Source organism: Amblyomma maculatum, chromosome 2, assembly GCF_055883805.1.
Source record: "Amblyomma maculatum isolate TAMU_Amacu chromosome 2, ASM5588380v1, whole genome shotgun sequence".
NCBI lineage: Eukaryota > Metazoa > Arthropoda > Arachnida > Ixodida > Ixodidae > Amblyomma > Amblyomma maculatum.
The window spans coordinates 152190055-152210282 of NC_139345.1; the positions used below are offsets into that span (position 1 = coordinate 152190055).

At 46.4% G+C, this 20228-nt stretch overlaps 1 protein-coding gene and 1 pseudogene across 1 annotated transcript; one reads left to right on the plus strand and one right to left on the minus strand.

Annotated features, from left to right (window-relative positions):
• The first annotated feature begins 1671 nt into the window (after positions 1 to 1671).
• LOC146200187 (neprilysin-1-like) lies at positions 1672 to 3066 on the plus strand. Its single transcript, XM_084592287.1, has one exon. It carries the CDS (start codon positions 1672 to 1674, stop codon positions 3064 to 3066), a length of 1395 nt encoding a protein of 464 aa, XP_084448413.1.
• Positions 3067 to 11183: 8117 nt separating this feature from the next.
• Positions 11184 to 19903, minus strand: LOC146200188 (uncharacterized; annotated as a pseudogene).
• Between the last annotated feature and the right edge of the window lie 325 nt (positions 19904 to 20228).

Consider the following 20228-nt stretch of genomic DNA (forward strand, 5'->3'; position numbering starts at 1 on the left):
AGGACGCCTAAGAACAGGCAATTGCTTGGACCAAGCTGCGTTTTTACGCTGCTGCGTTTTTACGGCAATGGCTCAGATTGCTTGAGATGCCTTCTGTGTTACCGAACATCTATTTTGTGATGGCGATATTCACACAAAAAAAGACATTAATTTAAAACTAGGAAAACACCTGGAAATACGTACGGCAACGTGAAGTTAGTGCATCTTGTAAACTATATTTCGAGCGCAATGGTGGCAGGTTTCGAAACAACAGTAAGTTTATACTGGGGGCGGTTCTTGTACTCTTTCTTCAATGACAAGCAATACGTTAAATTGACATAGCGAAAAGCCATAGTGCTTGCTGAAACCTTTCGCTCAACATGCTTTGCGGGGCAGTCTTTTTTGCTTACGAATCTTATACAACTGTGTGATGTATCACTCAAACAAATATTACAAGATTTTACTTAGCTTCGGTAAGACCTTAATGGGAGAGCCTGTTCACATCCTTCTCTTCTACCTCTTCCTTGTACCTCTTATATTTAATTTTTACACTCTATCTCTACCGTACGTGTTTGTGCACTTGTTATCATTTCATTTCTTTCTTTTTTTTGGCTTCTTTGCCGGCTTTCACACAATTGAAAGACTAAAAACTCTTTACCTCATTATCGATAATTATCTAAAATTAATAAATCAGACTACTTTGAGATGAAAACTAATGAGACATCAAGGCATCGTCATAGTAGGTTCATTCCATTGCCTGCTATAAAAAGTTTAGTTTTTTCCCGCGAACTTGTGAGGACTGGAACTCTCTTCCAGATTCTGCTGTTCGATCATCATCATTATCTGAATTTGTACGCCATTTAGAAAATTTCATCTATGGCACTACCACAGGGTGATGAGGTTCTATTGCTGTTGTGTAGGATGGCTGTTGTTCCGATTTCTGTGTAATTCATTTTTGTTTTGTTTGTGTGTGCATTTAGAGACAATTTTTGATTACCTATTTATTTTCATCGTGTTCTATATTGCTCATTTTTCGTTTTGTATTTTCCACTCCTGTTACAGCCCCTTATGGTGGCTGACAGTATTAATCAATGAAATGAAACATGCGACAATAAAGGCATACCTACCCGAAAGGGGAATTTAGGTCGAAGTCCGAACCTAGTGCGCCGTGTCGATTGATGAAATTATGTCGACGCAAGGACCTCTCGGATGTCTCGCGACACATCTCGTGAAAATCGCGAACACCTCGCGAATGCAAAATGTTTGAACGATGAGCTTATAAAGGCTTTCGCCCTAAATTTTGCAAACAAAATCCGAATATAATGCGACATCTGGTACGCTGAACTACTGGTCTATGAAAAGAGCCCGCAAAACAAAGCTATCGTCTTGGCCTTTAGTCGCTGGCTGGTTTTCAGTCTTCTGGAAAAGGAACTTTATTTCTGTTCAATTCACAATAGCGCGAGCAGCGTAATTTAAAAGGTGATTTATTGCTCTCTTTGCCTCTTTGGTCATTTTACCAGCGCTTTGCCCCCTCTTTTAGCCTCCTCCTCTACACTAATAACTTTCCTACTTCCTTGCATCTCCCTCAGCATTAGACAAATGCCAGGGATAGAATTATCAGGTGCACAATTACCTGTCTCTTGCAGAGAGCCTGATCCGCAGCTCATCGAGCGTCTCACCGCCTTGGACAGCATGGTGGCCACATCAGTGCTGCCGGCGCTTGCCAAAGAAGCCGACGAAACATTCGAATACGTTCTCTTTGGCAGCGTGAAGGAGCTCTTGGGCGAGTTCTACTCCACTCGTGAGCTGCTGACAGCCATAAACCGTGTCTTGCCGACGGGCCTGCGACTCTCGGATCAGAACGAGCTGGGTGTGACAGGAATAGAAGAGCTGCGTCCTCTGGGCCGCCTGCTTCTGGGGCATCAAGAGTCACAGACCGTGCGGGGCTACGCCGCGATTATGCTGGCCCGTCTCCTGGCGCCTTTCTCGTCGGCAGTACTCACGCGTGCACAGTTTAGTGACCATGGGAAATATATATGGGCGGTCACTTTTGCAGCAAGCCAGTGCACAGCGTTAGCCTTGGAGGACTTCTCGTACGCGACAGGTGACATGCTGAGTCGCTGGTTTTTCGCACCAGACAAGATGGCGGCAGTCAGAGAGATAGCTTCGCGCGTATTCAACGCCACAGAAAAAGGCTGGCGTGGACTCCCGTGGGTCGACAGCGCTACGCGCTCTCTGGGCTTGGAATACATCCGCAGCTTCGATGTGCTCCTCGGCAGGCCGAGTAACCTATCGACGTTGGCACAGCTCGACGCTTACTACTCATATTGCCCGACACTTCGTGGTAGCTTCCCCGAGATGCTATCTTCCTTCAAGCGATCTCGGGCAAAGAAAGCATTTAAGCTGCTCGGCACAACACGCCCCATATTCCCGCCTGTTCGTTTCCTAATTCCCATGGTCACTTCAGATGCTTTCTATTTGCCTTTGCATCATGCAGTAGTCATCCCACCTGGCATAATGTTTGCGCCTTTCTTCGACCAGCGCGCTCCCGCACCCATGAACTACGGTGGCCTGGGACACATTATTGCCCACGAACTGACTCACGGTCTCGATCTTCGGTTCAGCGTCTTCGACAGCCGTGGTCAGTACAACGACTGGTGGTCGAAGGAGTCATGGGACGGGTTCAAATCAAGGGTTGCCTGCCTTCGGGAGCTGTACAACAATGCCAGCGTCGCGGTCACAGGAATACGCTTCGGCGACACGGCCAAAGAAGAGAACTTCGCCGACGCCGGTGGGATACGCAAGGCTCTGGACGCCTTCAAGGCGATCGCGCCTCAGGGCTCCCAGAGGCTTGGGGAGCGCTCGTATTTTCCCGAGCAACTCTTCTTCATCAGCAGCTGCCACAAGTGGTGCAAGCCCGAGCATAGATCGCGGGACAGCGTGATATCTGAGGATATTCTGAAGAAATATTCACCTCCCCAAATGCGTTGCAACGTGCCACTCATGAACACTGACGAATTTATGCGTGCATTTGGGTGCGAGGTCACGTCTTATATGAATGCGAAGAGAAAATGCGAAATTTTTTAGAGTGCATTAATCTGCAGGTAAAGACAAGTCGTGGCAAGACTTTCACTTCAACCTGATAGTCTTTTAATCTCCTCTAATATTTCAGTTTGATTCTCCCAGATAGCATCAAAGCTTTAACATTGTATACTTCCTCTTTAAAATCAGCGTTGCGGTGTGCGCCTTCTTTGCTCTTGTCCTGCGTCTGTATTCGCTGGTTTCCTTTCTATGCAATATGTACAAACTAGCCAAGCAGTTTACCGTCCTTAGTCGCCTAAAGACATGGCATTATTTCATTTTAGTTATGTGACATGGGAGCTGATGATTCCCCGCTTTTTTCACACCGCCTTTTAGCTATGCTGGATATTCCCCAGATTTTCTGGAATACCACATTTTTGTTTTTAGCCTTGGAAGAGATTACAGTCATCTTTTCTGCTCTACAGCAGCCTCATTTGTATCGGCATAATGAGCTTAGAATCTTACCGCAGAAAACATGTGTTCCTGATTAGCATAAATTTGTTAATAAAGCAAATATTATTCTTGAAAGTATTAAGAGTCGGTGGCGTTCAGTATTATTAGTGTCGACATCTGAGCTCTCATTTAAATTCAAGACTCCGTATTTGCTGTAGGCAGTTTTTGAGTGAATATGACGCAAATTATCCATACACTGTGGCAAACCCAACCACAACTGCGGTTTTTATGGATGAAATTGGGATACTATGGAGATGTGCAATGAACTTGATGCACCAGAATGGTATGGTAGCCTGCGCACTCGTAATTGCTATTTCTGCATAAACCGTGTACAAACTTGATAAACAATGCACAGCATGCTTAGCACAGCTCTAGTTTGTATCACTAACTTAGGTACAAACTATTTCCGTTATAATTTTTATTTTATTTCTATCCTTCTAGTCTTATATCATGTTGCTGCTTTTCATCCCCTAATCTTCCAATCGCTTTATGCTAATTTGCACCGCAGATTCATTCACCCGAGTACTATAGTGTCTAAAAACCTACGACCTCATGGAGGGTGATTGGGTTAGCATCTACATCCGGATGGTTGCTATCACACTCGAGTATATGCTGTTCATTTGTTTGCTTTTCATTTTAAGAGCGCTGTAGCGCAATATACAGCCGTCGCATCAGAACGACAGCATTGTACTACTTTCAAACGAGGTGGCCACGGGCAAACGTATCGCTTGGACTTTTTACATTTCACGTTTTCGCGGCTGACTGTCGCAAAATCGCCGGAAGGGAACATTAGCCTCACAGAAAGACTGTTCCGCACATCTGTCAAGGGCAGACGCAAGCACAGCGTCCACAGGAGGAGCAAATTTATTGTAGAGTCCTGCAGCGCCCGGAGGATGACAAAACATTTCTTGGAAAGGCCAAAAGTGCAATAGACCAATAATATAGAAAATATCAGAATTGATAACGAACAATGAAAATACATCCACCAAAGGGAGACAACTGTGCGCCACAAATACAATATGGCACATGTAATGACGAAGGCACGCGCGAGCGATGTGCGGGCCACGTCAGACATCTCAAAAGGTTTGGGTGCAGCCTACAGTGATGCCAACTTACAGCCTGCTTTTCTCATTTTTTGTCAGTGGAAAGAATGAGCTTTTACTCAGTTCTTTTTGGCATTCAAGTTCTCGTATCTTCTAGTGATGGTCAAGTTGTCTAGAAAAAAAAGAGATTCAAGCACATAGCGGCGTTTGTTAATTCTCAACTTTTCAAAATATATGTGACGCATGGTATGTAATATGCAATGTTTTCTGCGGTGAGGTAAAGATTTTCAATCTAGGTAGGTTTTAGATACGTAACAATAGTTGAAAAGGTATAATTGATAGAAACAAATCTGGCGGCGTTATTTAGGTTGGTTTGTGCGCTTTAACGTCCCAAAGCGACACAGCCTATGAGAGACGCCGTAGTGGAGGGCTCCAGAAATTTCGACCACCTGGGGTTCTTTACCGTGCACTGACATCGCACAGCACACGGGCGCCTTGCTTTTCGCCTCCATCTAAAAGTGGCCGCCGAGGCCGGGATTCAATTCCGTGTCTTTGGAAACAGTAGTCGAGCGCCGTAACCACTGCGCCACCCCGGAGGGCTGCGGCGTTATTTAGGACGCATTCGGACATGTGATATAAGCAAACTGGGTTCCCACACAAGGCCTGCAATTCAGATATTGGCCTAATGCAAGCGAAATGCACGAGCTGCTTGACAATAGACTGCGCTTCATTGAGATTAAGGTTTGAAAATTTTAAACTCTGCAGGGTTTGGACACAATGTGCACAGCTTGCCTCGGCCTCGTAAGGTTATATTTGAAATATACGCCAAGATATTTATATTAGGAATATCTTTCAAAGTGAACGTTATTTAACGAGTAATAACGAGTAACAGGGGAACGATTTCAAGTGAAAGAAATAAGTTGGCATTTTGAAGTGTTAAAACACATTTGCTTTTCGAGCACCAACGCTGATTAGAATCTGTCTCGCAGAGGTTTTAACGCATCAAAACAACATTCCACAAAATGAATCATGACACAATAGTCAACATATAGCCAAACTTTGCAAGTAAGGTGGAGAACAATATCATTGTTATAAATGACGAAAAGAAGGAATCCAACCAAACATTGCTAGGGATTTACCTAGCCGATGTGGCAGCCATTATTTACAATATGCTGAATGCGGCGCTAAATATAATAATGTAGCCAGTCGATGACAGAGGGATGTAGCCTGTGATAACATAACTTCTGTAATTATGCAACGTGCGCTATAGAATCAAAAACATTCTTTAAATCTGGAAATACATAATCCTTAGCGCCGTATAATGGTGCATGGCGGCGACCTGTGCGAGAATGCGCACTTGAAGTTCTGCAATGCAGCTGCTGTCTGCGAGACTGTGCGGATCGCACTCCAGCTTGTTTTCAAAATTAAACTAGTCATCATGCTTTTTATTTTCTTTTTATTCGAATGGTTGCCACGTGGCATAAAATGGGGCTGTCTTTACCTTAAATAAATCGAAGTCTATTTTTTTCCAAAAATAAGCTCCCGCTCCTGATGTTGATTGAGGACGACAAAAAATCTTTATTTTTTGTCAAGTTATAGAGAACAGAAGAAAAAGCAGTTCAGCTTGATCGAATTTGATATGCACCCGATGATTATGCTACATTTCTTGTCAGAAGTTTCTCTTTCTTTTTTGTAGGGTTCATGCAGCGCTTCACTGCGACTGAAAAGGTTCTGTCAGTATAAGTCCTGTTGATTAGAAACTTCCATTTTAAAAAGATAACCGCAAATTCCTTGCAAATATCTGGAATAATTGTATTGATTTGAACGGGGCCAAGGAGAATATAAAAAGAAAGCATCAATAATCATTTCTTTTCTTGCACTGGCGAAAATGCAGAAAAAACGCGCTGAACAAGGTAAATCGCGATTGGAAATGCTTCTGATCACGGAAAATATATGGCTGATGAATAGCTAATTACCCGAGACCATATCCTTATATTCTTAATGGCTGAATGCCTCATGTTTTTCTGCTTTGTATGAGTATTTTGGCACGCACATAAGCATTGCCGTCACATGGACGAAAACAAATCGAACACAGAACATTAGGAATCGCGTAGATGGTTTTAAAGCGAAAGCCGTATAAGACTCATGACTCGCCAAGCCTGTCCGTCCGTGCATCCGCAAGTGTCTTACTTCTTCGCGAGATTCCGCAGGATACCGGAAGATTGCACTTGTAAATCATCCTGATGAAGTCATCACAAACACCAAAATACAGTCTCGAACGGTAATTGAACCTTCATCGCTCGGATCCCCAGCCGAGCGCTTTAACCAACTGCGGCGCGCCGGGGATAGTGGGACGCTCATCGTAATTCTTGTTCACTACCGTGAGGAGGAGGACACTAGCGGTATTCAGTGAATGAAAGGTTCTGCGCCTTTCCTTTCCTGTAAATCAAATACAGAATGGCTGTGAGTTTTGATGCGTTCAACGGAACGCTGTCTGTTTTCAACAAGGATTTAACGCGCATGCGCGATGTGCCGTGCGCAGCAGCAACGTTCAGGTTTTCGCATTTCTCCACTGCAGACTCTGCATTGCTTTCGGCATTTTTATCACCCCAAAGCGTCTCAGGCTATGAGAGATTCCGCAGTTCCGAGTTCTGGCAATCTCGACCATCTGCTGATCGTTGACGTACTATGACATCACACCGTACATGGGCGTCTTGGCTTTGAAACGAAAGCTTCATTGGTCGCGATGCAGCGATTTCGCCGTGGCACCAATTTTCCCCGGGGTTGCACACTCTTTGCCCTTTCACACAAGCAAGGCGCCCGTGTGCTGTGCGATGTCCGCGCACGCTAAATAACGCCAGGTGGTCGAAATGTACGGAGTCTTCCACTACGGCGTCTCTCATAACCTGAGTCGTTTTGGAACGTTACACCTCACAAACCAAGCCAAGCCAAACCAACCTTCATTCTCTTACGGCGCCGTTCAGGTGTCCACAGAACAAGTGTGACAGATACGGCACCTTTCCTTTCCTATGAACAATTAAAAAAACAGATGCAGCCCCAGGTGGTCGAAATTACTGCGTAGCCCTCCACTACGGTTCCCCTTTCTCTCTTTCCACTTTCACTCCCACTTTCTCCTTTCCCTTAGGGCGTGGTTCATGTATCTACAGAGAGTGACAGATACTGCGCCGTCCCCTTCCTATGAACCAATTATTTATTATTTATAGCCCGGGGTTGTGCGTTGCCACCATGAACAACCTTGAAATTAAAAGACAATCTGCGCCTTTCCTTTTTGAAGCGAAAAGCTTCACTAGACTAGCCAACACCGTGGCATTGTCGTCAAAAATAGCCACCGCTGCGCATGCGGGTTGGTTGGTTGCACAACTTTTAATTCCTTCGGAAATGGGCGTCCTCTTCCCCGTCCCACGCATGCGTGCCGGGGAAGACGGGGAGTCGCGCGCCCGCGGATTAGAGACTGGCAGGTAGCCCTTGGCTTGTTGCGGCTTCTTCCGCCAGATGGACGGTGCGGTGCCGGATCACAAGGTCCGCGCTTCAGAGCAGGGTATCCCAGGCTTCTCTTCTTGTAATATTTTGCCCTATCCCTGGAGATTGTGGGCACTCCCAAATTATGTGGTCGAGGGTCCCTCTCGCCCCACAGTGTTTGCAGAGATCTTTGTCACTAAAGTCTGGTAGCGCGTGAAACGCCCAGACCGGGTTCATGAACGTATTAGTTTGTAGTCGCCACCACGCGACAGCTTCTCTATTATTTAGTCTAACATCTGGCGGGGGTACCAGTCTACGTCCCAATTTAAAATGGTCGATGATTTCCCCGTAATTTTGCAGACGCTCGTCGTATGCACAGTGTTCATGGGGCTCGACGGCTACCCGGAAGTAGAGAGCTCGGGCTAGCTCGTGCACCCGCCTCGTTTACCTGGGACGGCAGCGTGTGCGGGTGTCCAAATTAACTGAATTTTTCTATTCATCGTTCTTTGTGTGAGGATTTTCGCCGCCTCCGGCGATATCCTCCCCTTTTGAATGGCAGTTTTGCTGTCGCTAATTTAGAACTTGGCTTGTGTTCCTACGCAAGATAGCGCTATCGCAACTTCCTCCGCAGTCTCTGTTTTGCGGCCTCTGATGGCTGCCGCGGATACCGGTGCCCCTCGGCCATCGACTACCGAAGCTACCGCCGCACCTGTTCTGCCACTTGCGGCATCAACATAGACTACTTCCTTTGCTCCCATGTTCTTGAACCGTCGCTCTAGAGCTTCGGCTCGTTTGGCCCTTCTGTCGACATTAAATTCTGGATGCATATTTCTAGGGAATGGGGGGGGGGGGGGGACTACCAAGGCATTCCTATATCACTATTAATTGTGACTTTTTTTTTAACTCCTCTGTCTGGGTCCAGACCTACTTTTGCAAGGATTACCCTGCCCGTCTCGGTCGTGCTTAGGCTCTATAATTGGGAGACTCGCACTGCCTCCACGTGTTATGCACCCCGAGTTCGAGCAGTCGTTCGCGCGACTGCTCGAACTCGGGGCAGTTATGCACCCATGGGCAGTTAGTTCTAGCGCCTTCTTAACGCATCTTCGAATCAGGGAGTCTAACGTCTCTTTTTCGCCGGCCTTGATGTCCAGGTAGGGCGTGGCGTAACTGATTCGGCTTATTACGTATGCCTGAATTAGTTTGAGCAAATGTCTCTCCCTGAGGCCTCTTCCTTTAGTGGCGACCCTCCTCAAGAGTTCGAGGGTTTGCATCTCGTAACTTTCTATTTTTTTCAGGACCTCTCCGTTATGACTGTGGGATTGAATGACCATCCCCAAAATTTTGATCCGATCCACTTTTGGCACCGGTTTGCCCTCCACCTGAATATGAAACTCCCCGCTATTCTTGTAGCGGAGGTACTTTGGGTTATAAACGAACAACTCAGATTTATGCGGGGAACACGAAAGTCCCCTTTTAGCCGAGTAATCTACAATGATGTTGGTCGCTGCCTGCAGGCATTCCTCCGTACTCGCATTGCTCCCATGGTTAAACCAGAGGTTAATATCGTCCGCATACATGCTAAAAGTTAGCCCCTTGATTTGGTTAAGTTTACCTGGGAGGCCTCTCACTGCCACGTTGAATAGGAGAGGCGATAGCACTGAGCCCTGCGGTGTGCCTTTGCTTCCTAACTCTATCGTAGCAGATTCTAAATTTTGAAACATCATGCAGGCTTTTCTGCCCGGTAAGAAGTCTTTTATGTAGTTGTACGTTCTCTCCCCTACTCTGAGCACTTCGAGCCCTTCGAGGATAGCCTCGTGCCTGACATTGTCGAAGGCCTTGGTGAGGTCTAGGCCCAGGATCACTTTGGCATCTCTCGATCGCGAGTCTATGATATCATGCTTTAATCGGAGCATTACGTCCTGCGTGCAGATGTGTGGTCGGAAACAAACCATTTCGTGCGGCCACAGGTTGTTTTTCTCCATGAAGCACGTTAATCATGTCTGTATTACGTGCTCCACCAACTTCCTTACGCATGAAGTTAGGGAAATCGATTTCAAATTTTCCAATTGCGGGGGTTTTCCCGGCTTGGGTATTAGTATTATGTTTGCCGTTTTCCACTGATCTGGCAACTGGCTCGTTCCCCAATTTTTCCAATGAATTCCGTTAGAAGACTGATAGATTCATCGTCCAGATTCCTTAGCATTTTACTGGTGATCCCATCGGGGCCCGGGGCTGATTTGGGTTTTATTTTTATAATTTCCGCCCTTACCTCTGCCTCCGTGATGGGGGCGTCAAGCGCCTCGTTGGGCGTGCCACCGTATCTCGGGAGTGGGGAACGCTGGTTGTCTGCAACATACGTTTTTACTAACGTATTCTCAAACGCCGCATCGTCTCCTTGAAAGGCGTGTCTGACTTTTGCCAATCTTATTCCCGATTGAGTTTTGAATTTGTTGGGTCCAGCAGATGCCGGGGCATGCCCCACGTTTTGGAGAGATTCAAGCCTCCCTCATTTCGTCGCATCTGCTGAGCCAGTTTTGTTCGCACAATTTGATCGTGTAGCTTTCAATTGCCTTGTTAAGACTCGCGATTCGTCTTCTAAGATTCTTGTTCCACTTTTGTTTCTTCAGCCTGCGTTCCATGCTTTGTTTAGCGTCCCACATGTGGAGCAGTCGGCTATCTGCTATACCATGTGCGTCGTCTCCTACCAGTGTCTTTGACGCCTCACCAACGTGGGGTTTCAGTGCCTCCGTCCATTCCTCAATGTTCCCAATCAGTTTTAATTGCGCGGTTGCGCTGATTTCTCTAAATTTATCCCATTCCGTAACGGCCCGTTGGCACGCCCTGTTGGCGCAAACTAATGCGCATGCGGGAAGTCGCTGAATGACGTCACTAGGAGAGGCGCAGGTGTTTCTAGCGAAAAGCTGCACTACGAGGGTCAGAGCTGAGCTTTGCGTATGCCATACGCCGTATGCCGTGACGTCACAGCCAATGCCAAATGCTCCTCTCCTCATTAAAAAAAATATTAGCCTTCCTGGAATCGAACCTCCACTTCTTGGATCCACAGCCGAGCGCTTTACCGCTAAACCACGCCACGGGCTTTTTATTTCTGACATGGTATTTATTACACGTGATTATTTACAGAAAGGGTTATGCACACATACTATTTATAATGCACTCAGCCGTTGCTGTGATGCATAACAGAAAACACAACAAAAAGGCAGGCAAAGATAAGAACCGTGTCACCAGCGGAAACCAATCAGGTTGAAAGTCATTTTCATCATAAGTGTCCTTCAGTTGCAGCATCATTCTGCTAAAATGGAGTCTAGGTGGAACAACAGGTTCAGCATTACGATCAAACATGCGTGTCTTCCACAAGCTATGAAGTCCAATAAGGAAAACCATGTCATATCGTTCGTAATCAGATTGTGTAACAGCAAGATACCGCACACTGTACGAATTTAGAACAAATTCTTTCTTTATAGTTCTTTGCAGCACATCCCAAAAAAGAATTTCGTCTTTGCAATTTATGAAACGGTGCTCAATTGTATCAGGCACGTCACACAGACGGCAGTTTACAGAAGATACAAAAATATTTTTTTCTATGGAGCCACGTGTTAACAGGTAGAGCTTACGTGTGTAGTTTAAAGGAAAATGTTTTCGTGCAACGAGAAATCTGCATTTTGCGCACCCTCTTTAGCACGTCATGACCGTTAAGACCAAAGTATAAAGAACGATACAGTGGTGGCGGAAAAGGCATTGCTATCAATTCCTTGTATAGCATCTTGCGCGAAACAGAATATAAGTACTCATTCGAGAATCGTACTATCAAAAACCTCACCGAAGCATAAACTTCCTTCATAAATCCTAGCAACTGCGGGCGGTCACTAAAATCTGAAGAAACCACTAATTTGGGAAGCAGATTCAAGAAAATAACTTATAGGAATGCTCTAATAATCGGATGTGAACAATCTCGAAAAAAGAAGAAACGGGCAACTAACTGCCTTACATACAGATGCACTAAGCCGAGCCCCCCTCCTCAAACTGGTCTGAATAGGTTATCGCGTCTAATCGGTTCAAAATTAGATGCCGAAATAAACGCCGCAAATATTCGGTGAAAACGCTGGATGTAATGCCTAGCACAGTGGAGAACCTGAAGCACATAATAAAGTTTTGTCGTCAAAAACATGTTGCAGGCTTGAGTCCAACCGAATATTGAAAGCCGATAGGGGACAAATGTATTCGCATAAAGCTGGACGACAGGAACACACTCTTTCCAGTAATTTGCACTTGACTTAAATGCATGCAGAGGAATGCCTACATATTTAGGGGCACACATGACCATTCAACTCCTGCGTATAGGGGCGGTGTTGAACCCCACGAACCAAACCAAAGGATGGAACTCTTGGAGGGATTCATCTTAGCACCACAAACAATGCCAAATTGTTCTATGCTGGATATAACTTTTTCTATGCTTGTTTTGTCAGTACAGAAACACGCAAGATCAACCGCATATGCAAGCAGTTTAACATCATTTCCAAGGAGAGGGAAGCCATGGATACTACTGTTATGTAAAAACTTAAAATGGTTCCAAGTAAAGAGCAAAAAATCAGCGGAGACATCGATCGGACAGCGTTGCTTCACAAAAGAGTTGATTCGTACGGGGCTTGATAGGTGGCCATTTATAATTAGGCGAGTCGAAAAATTTCTATAGCAAAGTTCCCCCCCCCCCTTAATACTACAGAACCAACATTAGCTCGTTCCATTCGTTACGACCATGCCACGGGTCGTAAAGCGCTACTGATAATTCCGCTTGTGTACCGTGAGGATGATAGTGGGATTCCGCGCGTGACAGATACTGCGATTGGCGCGCAATTCGAAAGTACGAAAGACTGAAATAGGTAACTACCGATACATCGCATAAGCTGCAGGAAGCGGCGTATATAGTTGAAAACTACGCCCTAGAGAGAGGACTATCTTGCTCTCTTCAACAAATCTGAACTTTTCTCAATGTGCAGCAAAGCACAACTAACCAGAGAATCCCACCTACTGCACCTATACAAACCAGCGGAGGTATACGTGGGAGGGAGCAAGGTACCGAGAATGAGCAGCATTACTATTCTAGGGTGTTTCCTACAGCAGAATAGAAAAAACACCACCATCCTGAAAACGCTTCAGACGTATGCCGATGAGGTAAAGGGGATATTCAGGCTAATCTCCATCAGGAAGAAAGGCCTCAGAGAACCTTTGTAATCAGCAGAATAGCTTATGCCAACACCTTTAACAATCTCAATCCTGGCGATAGAAGAGACGTTAGAGAAAATGATCAGAACGTCATTCAAAACAGCTTTAGGCATCCCCCAACTCGTCGACAGAGAAGCTTCTGGCTATGGAAATGCACATTACCTGGAAAGAGGTTGCCAAAGCGGTCAGGGAGGCCCAGATTTGGCAGCTCAACTCCACTCTAGTTGGCCGAAAAATACTACAAGAACTACCGCTTCAGTCAGGTGAGCTACCCTATGTCGTTGAAATCCTGGAGCATGAGACGCCGGCCGCGGTCATAGCAGTGGTAGATGGGAACCACTCCCAGCAAGTACTTGGATCCATTAATATACGTAACGCTTTAACAGCTGGAGAGGCTGCGATAGCGCTAGCATATACAGGCACTAAACCCAAAAACTATCCTTTCAGATAATAAGGCGGCTGTTAGGAACTTCGGCAAAGGCCTAATTTCCAAGCAGGCGGCCAGTCTACTGAGAAAGCATCCGCTAAACCGGGATATTTCAGTCCTCTGGGTTCCAGCTCTTGATGGTCTACAAGACAATGAGGCTGCCCATCGCCGCGTTCTAGATGTCTACACCAGAGCGGCCATAGAGACCTCGCTACCCGGAGACAAAGACCCCAGCTCATTGCCTACTAGGAGCTCTGTGAGACTCCCAGACTAAACAGAAGGATCTATCCACCACCAGATAGGTCCCTAATACCCTCAGAATGTATGGGGGTGGGACAGGCAGGTCACTGCCGCTTGCGGCGGGGCCTAGCCTGCCACTGAAATTTTATCTATTGTAGACCGTCATTTTACCCGCCACCGTTTCGGTGGTGGACGACGGCTGTTGTGGCGGCGCGCGTCTATTCCTCCCTCATCCTTTTCTTTCTTCCCTATTTTCTCTTCTGCCTTGCTCCGTAGCTCTAACTACGGCTCCTCTTTCTCTCTTTCCACCTTCACTCCCACCTTCCTCCCTTTCCTTACGGCGCGGTTGAGGTGTCCACAGAAAACAAGTGAGACAGTTACCTCGTCTTTCCCTTCCTATAAATCAATCAATCATCTGTCTGCACGAGGCAGCGGAGGTGGCTCAGATACAGAGCCAGTAGCAGGCCCGTGTATTTTCTTTTCCTTCTTTCTGAAGCCACAACAACAGGAACAGAATGCAGGGCCTGGCGAAATATTAAGGTCAATGGTTTCTTTCCTTATGTTGGGAGGTCGTCAGGTGGTGCCGAGGAGTGAATACGCTGTGGCGTCGAGCTCTGCTGTTAATGGCCTTTTTCGGCGCCTTTTCGGTGCACCCAGCAAACATCTCACTTCGGACCGATTTGCAGCACGACAGCATTGTACTACTTTCAAACAGGCGGCCACGGGTATACGTAGTGCTTGGACTTAATACATTTGTCGTTTTCGCGGCTGACTGTCGCAAAATCGCCGAAAAGAACTTGAGCCTTACGGCAAGACTGTTCTGCACATCTGGCAATGGCCGACGCAAGCACAGTGTCTACAGGAGGAGCGAATTTATTTATTACACAGTCCAGGACCGCACGGAGGATGACAAAATCATTTCCTGAAAAGGTCAAAAGTGCAATAGACCAATAATATAGAAAATATCAGAACTGATAAAGAACAATGAAAATACATCCACCGAAGGAAGATAACTGTGCGCCACAAATACGACGGCACATGTAATGAGGAAGGCACGCACAAGCGATGCGCGGGCCACGTCACATATCTAAAAAAATATTTCGTGCAGCGTACAGCGATGCCAACTCACCGCCTGCTTTACTCATTTTTTATCAGTGGAAAGAATGAGGTTTTACGCATTTCTTTTCGGATTTAATTTCCCGTATATTCCAGTGATGGTCAAGCTGTCTAGAAAAAAGACAGATTCAAGCACATTGCGGCTTTTTGTTAATTTTCAACTTTCCAAAATAGATGTGACGCATGGTCTGTAATATGCAATGTTTTCTGCATTGAGGTAAAGATTTCCAAACAAGATGGCTTTTAGATATGTAACAATAGTTATAATTGATAGAAACAAATCTGGCGGCGTTATTTAGGTTGGTTTTAACGTCCCAAAGAGACATAGGCTATGAGAGACGCCGTAGTGGAGGACTCCGGAAACTTCGACCACCTGGGGGTCTTTAACGTGCACTGACATAGCACAGCACACGGGCGCCTTGCTTTTCGCCGCCAACGAAAAGCGGCCGCCGAGGCCGGGATTTGATCCCGCGTCTGTGGGAACAGAAGTCGAGTGCTGTATAACCACTGCGCCACCCCGGCGGGGTGCGGCGTTATTTAGGACGCATTCGGACATGTGATATAAGCAAACTGGGTTCCCACGCAAGGCCTGCAATTCACACATCGGCCTAATGCAAGCGAAATGCAGGAGCTGCTTGACAATAGACTGCGCTTCCTTAAGATTGCGGTTTAAAAATTTTGACAATGTGCTCAGCTTGCCTCATCCTCGTAAGGCTACATTTGAAATATACGCCAAGATATATTTGGAACATTTTTGAAAGTGAACATGATTTAACGAGAAATAACGAGTAACAGTAGAGTGATTTCAAGTGAACGAAATGAATTGACATTTTAAGGTGTTAAAATACATCTGCTTTTCAAGCACCAACGCTGATTAGAATCTGTCTCGCTGACGATTTAACTCATCAAAACGACATTCCAGAACATGAATCAAGACTCAGTCGTCAACATATAGCCGAGCTTTTTAAGTAAGGTGGAGAACCATATCCTTGATATAATTGATATATAGAAGGAATCCATTCGCACTCTAATGGGTCGCTGAGAAGACATTTGCATAGCCGATGGGGCCCCCATAATTCACAATATGCTGAATGCGGCCTTAAATATAACAATGTAGTCAGTCGATGACAGAGGGATGCAGCCTGAGATAACGTAACTTATGTAATTATGGCACATGAGCTATAGAATCAAAAATATATTTTTTTAAAACTACAAATACACTATCCTAATCAGCGACCTGTGCGAGAATGCGCACTTGAAGCTCTGCAATGCAGCTGCTGTCTGCGAGACTTGCCGGATCGCACTCCAGCTTGTTTTCAAAATTAAACTCGTCATCATGCTTTTTTATTTTCTTTTTATTCCAAGAGTTGACACGTGGCATAAAATGAAGCTGTCTTTACCTTAAATAAGTCGGAGTCTATTTTCTTCAAGAAACAAGCTCCCGCTCGTAATGTTGATTGAGGAGGACAAAACATTTGTTTTATTTGTCAAGTTATAGTAAAGAGAAGAAAAAGAGCAGTTCAGCTTAATAGAATTCGATATGCACCCGATGATTATGCTACATTGCGTGTCAGAAGTTTCTCCCTTTTTTGTATGGTTCATGCAGCGCTTCACTGCGACAAAAGATGTGTTTTCAATATAAGTCTCGCTGATTAGAAACTTTCATTTTAAAAAGATTACCGCAAATTCCTTCCAAATGTCTGAAATAAATGTATTGATTGGAACGGGACCAAGAAGAATATAAAAAGAAAGCATCAATATTGATTTCTTTTCTGGCACTGGGAAAAAGCAGAAAAAGGGCGCTGAACAAGATAAATTGCGATTGGAAATGCTTCTGATCAGGGAAATTATGTGGCTGATGAATAGCTAATTAACCGAGTCCATATCCATATATTCTTAACGGCTGAATGCCTCATGTTTTCCTTTTTTGTATGAGTATTTTGGCGCGCACATAAGCATTGCCGTCAAATGGACGAAAAGAGATCGAACACAGAACAAAAGGAATCACGTGGATGGTTTTAAAGCGAAAACCTTTTAAGTCTCATGACTCGCCGGCGTGTCCGTCCATGCGTCCGCAAGAAGTGTCTCACTTCTCCGCGAGATTCTGCGGGATACCGTGAGATTGCACCTGTATATTATCCTGATGAAGTCATCATAAACACAGAAATCTAGTCTCCAACGGGAATTGAACCTCCATCGCTCGGATCCCCAGCCCAGCGCTTTAACCAACTGCGGCGCGCCGGGGATAGTGAGATGCTGATCATAATTCTTGTTCTTCTACCGTGAGGAGGATGACACTAGATTTTGTCCTTCGTTCAGGACAAAGGGCTTTGTATTCTCAACGACACCTCCTATCCTACCCGAATTGGATCTAGCGTTCAGCACGACTCAAGCCCAGACTTGGCTCTCTCAAAATGCATTCGAGAAAGCCGCTGGACTAATACCACTCACTCATTAGGCAGTGATCATTAAATTTTATGCAGCGAGCTCCCCATCTCTTCCCTCACCCCACCCAAACGCAATCAGGCCTGCGTTGTTGATTGGGATCGATTTCGCCGCATCAGGCAAAATGCCCCGGACACCATTGTGGACCTGGAGGCCTGGGTGGCTTCTATCACACAGGATGTGGAGTCGGTGACAGCCACTATCCCGGAACCAAAAGACACTTCGGCTGCGGATAGGCGCCTTCTCCACATGTGGGATGCACACTCCAGCCATCAGAAACGTTGACTGTCCCAAAAGCATTATCGCGCTCTCAAACGGCGAATTTTCCGCCTTGTGAAAGAAATTGAGGCTCATACAAGGGACCTCGCTCACCAACAGTGGGGGCAGGTCTGTGATCGCATGAACAGTAATCTAGGCCTTAAAGACACCTGGGCCGGCTTGCACGATAAAGTCCGAGCTAAGTCCAGACTTAAGTGGTGTCTTTAGAAAGACCAAGCTTATATAAGACGGCTCGTGTTCCGAACGTCGAACGCTTCGGGTTCATGCTCACTAGAGTGGCTTCCCAGAACGGCCTCAGCAACCACTTAGGGCATTTTTCCTCGTAACAGAATCTTAAGCCGCAAAAAGCAATGGCACGGATTTTACACAACGCAAAATTGACGGAATGTGTACATCTTACAGCAGGGACAGTGCCAGCGCATCCCTGTATTTCCCTAATTTCTCTACCTAGACACCTGGCGTCCTTGTGTCTTAACCAAGACAGCACTAGAGTCGTTACCATACAAGCGACTTATTCAAGTCAGGACTGAAGCCCAGTCTTGACTCCAGTCTTAAGCGGCCATGCTAGTGGCTATTCTTTAGACTCCAGTTAAGTCTGGACTTAGCTAAGATAGTCTTAAGATTGTTTTGTGCAAGCGGGCCCTGGTCGCTTTTACGCTACCTCCTTGATCCTGGGCACACCAAGACCATGCAGAGTACGAATATTTGCCGCTTTATTCGTCAGCTTCCCCTATGCGATGACGCCCTCCTTCAGACCTTAAAAGATGAGTACATCACTACAACCGCCTCTACCCCCCTCCCTTCCTACACCGGTTCTCCCAACCCTGCCCTTGATGGGGAAATCTCTTCAGCTGAAGTCAGGGCAGCGATGCACCGCCTCAGGACGACATCAGCTCCGGGGACGGACCGAGTCACAAATAAGATGCTTCGTAACTTGGATGACCCGTCTGTCGATGCGGTCACGGACCTCTTCAACCAATGCTGGCACACGGGAACCCTTCCGGCCTAGTGGACACACGCCCGTATCACATTTATCCCTAAACCCGGCAAACCACTCGACATCAAGAATCTCCGTCCCATATCTCTCACTTCCTGTCTTGGCAAACTCTTTGAACATGTTGTGCTCGCACGCCTCCAGAACCATATAAACGACCACAACTTCTTCCCTGACGCAATGGTCGGCTCCGGCCACATCTCTCCACACAGGATATTATGCGGCAACTGTCAGAAGATGTCCTTCACCACCGCCACGCAAAGCGCACCCGAGCAATTCTTGCCTTAGATCTCACAAAGGCCTTTGATAATGTGCGTCGCGCAGTCATTTTAGATGCTCTCTCATCGCTTCAAGTCGGCTCGCGTGTCCACCAGTACGTATCCGCCTTTCTTAGTCACCGCACAGCAGAAATCACCATCGGCTCGCTCTCATCTCCATCTTTCAAACTCGGTAGCATTGGCACCCCACAGGGTTTTGTCCTCACCCCACTGCTCTTTAATATTACCCTTATCCCCATGGCACACGCCCTCAACCAAATCCCTGCCCTGTCCCAATCCTTATACGCCTATGATATTACACTGTTGACCACCACAGGTAGCATTGGCGCCATGGAAGATACATTACAAACCGGAGCAGACATTGTAGTATCTTTTGCCGCAAATGTCGGCTTGGCTTGTTCCCCTACCAAATCGGAGCTTCTCATACTCCGACATCCTAGATGTCGTACAGATAAAGGCCCTCCTCCTCCCATCTTCTTTTCAATTATCACCATCCGCATACCAGAAGTGAACAACATCAGGATTCTTGGTATCCTGATACAAAACAATGACAAGAATACCGCAACCGTCACTAAGGTGACGGAGATGGTTCATCAAACAATCCGCCTCATTCGCCCCATAACCAATCGCCATCGTGGCATACGCGAGCATGACCTCAGATGCCTGGTACAGGCATTTGTCCTGAGCCGTGTTGTGTACTCGCTCCCCTACCTTTTCCTCACGCGGGTGGAGGAGGACAAGGTTAATACCCTTGAAGGTTAACATCCTTATCCGACAGGCGTACAAGGCCGCCATCAACTTACCCCGCTACACCTCCAATGAACGCATTCTTCACACGGGCATCCATAACTCCCTAGTTGACCTCACGGAAGTCCACCGCTCAGCCCAGTTGGAGCGATCATCATCTACCCTCACCGGCCGGAACATCCTTGCTCGCATCCATTTCTCCCCTCCCGGTCACTGCTCTGCACAACATACACTTCCCCCTGCGATACACCGCGTTCTTAAGGTGCATCGCCTGTCAAAGAATATGCACCCTGAGCAACACGTCGCTCGCCGCAAGATACGCAAGATACGCGCAGAAGTTCTTCAAAAACACTATGGCTTCCAGCCAGAGACCGGTTACGTAGACGCTGCCTCATACCGCTCCCGCCCTGCGTTCGCCCTCAGCG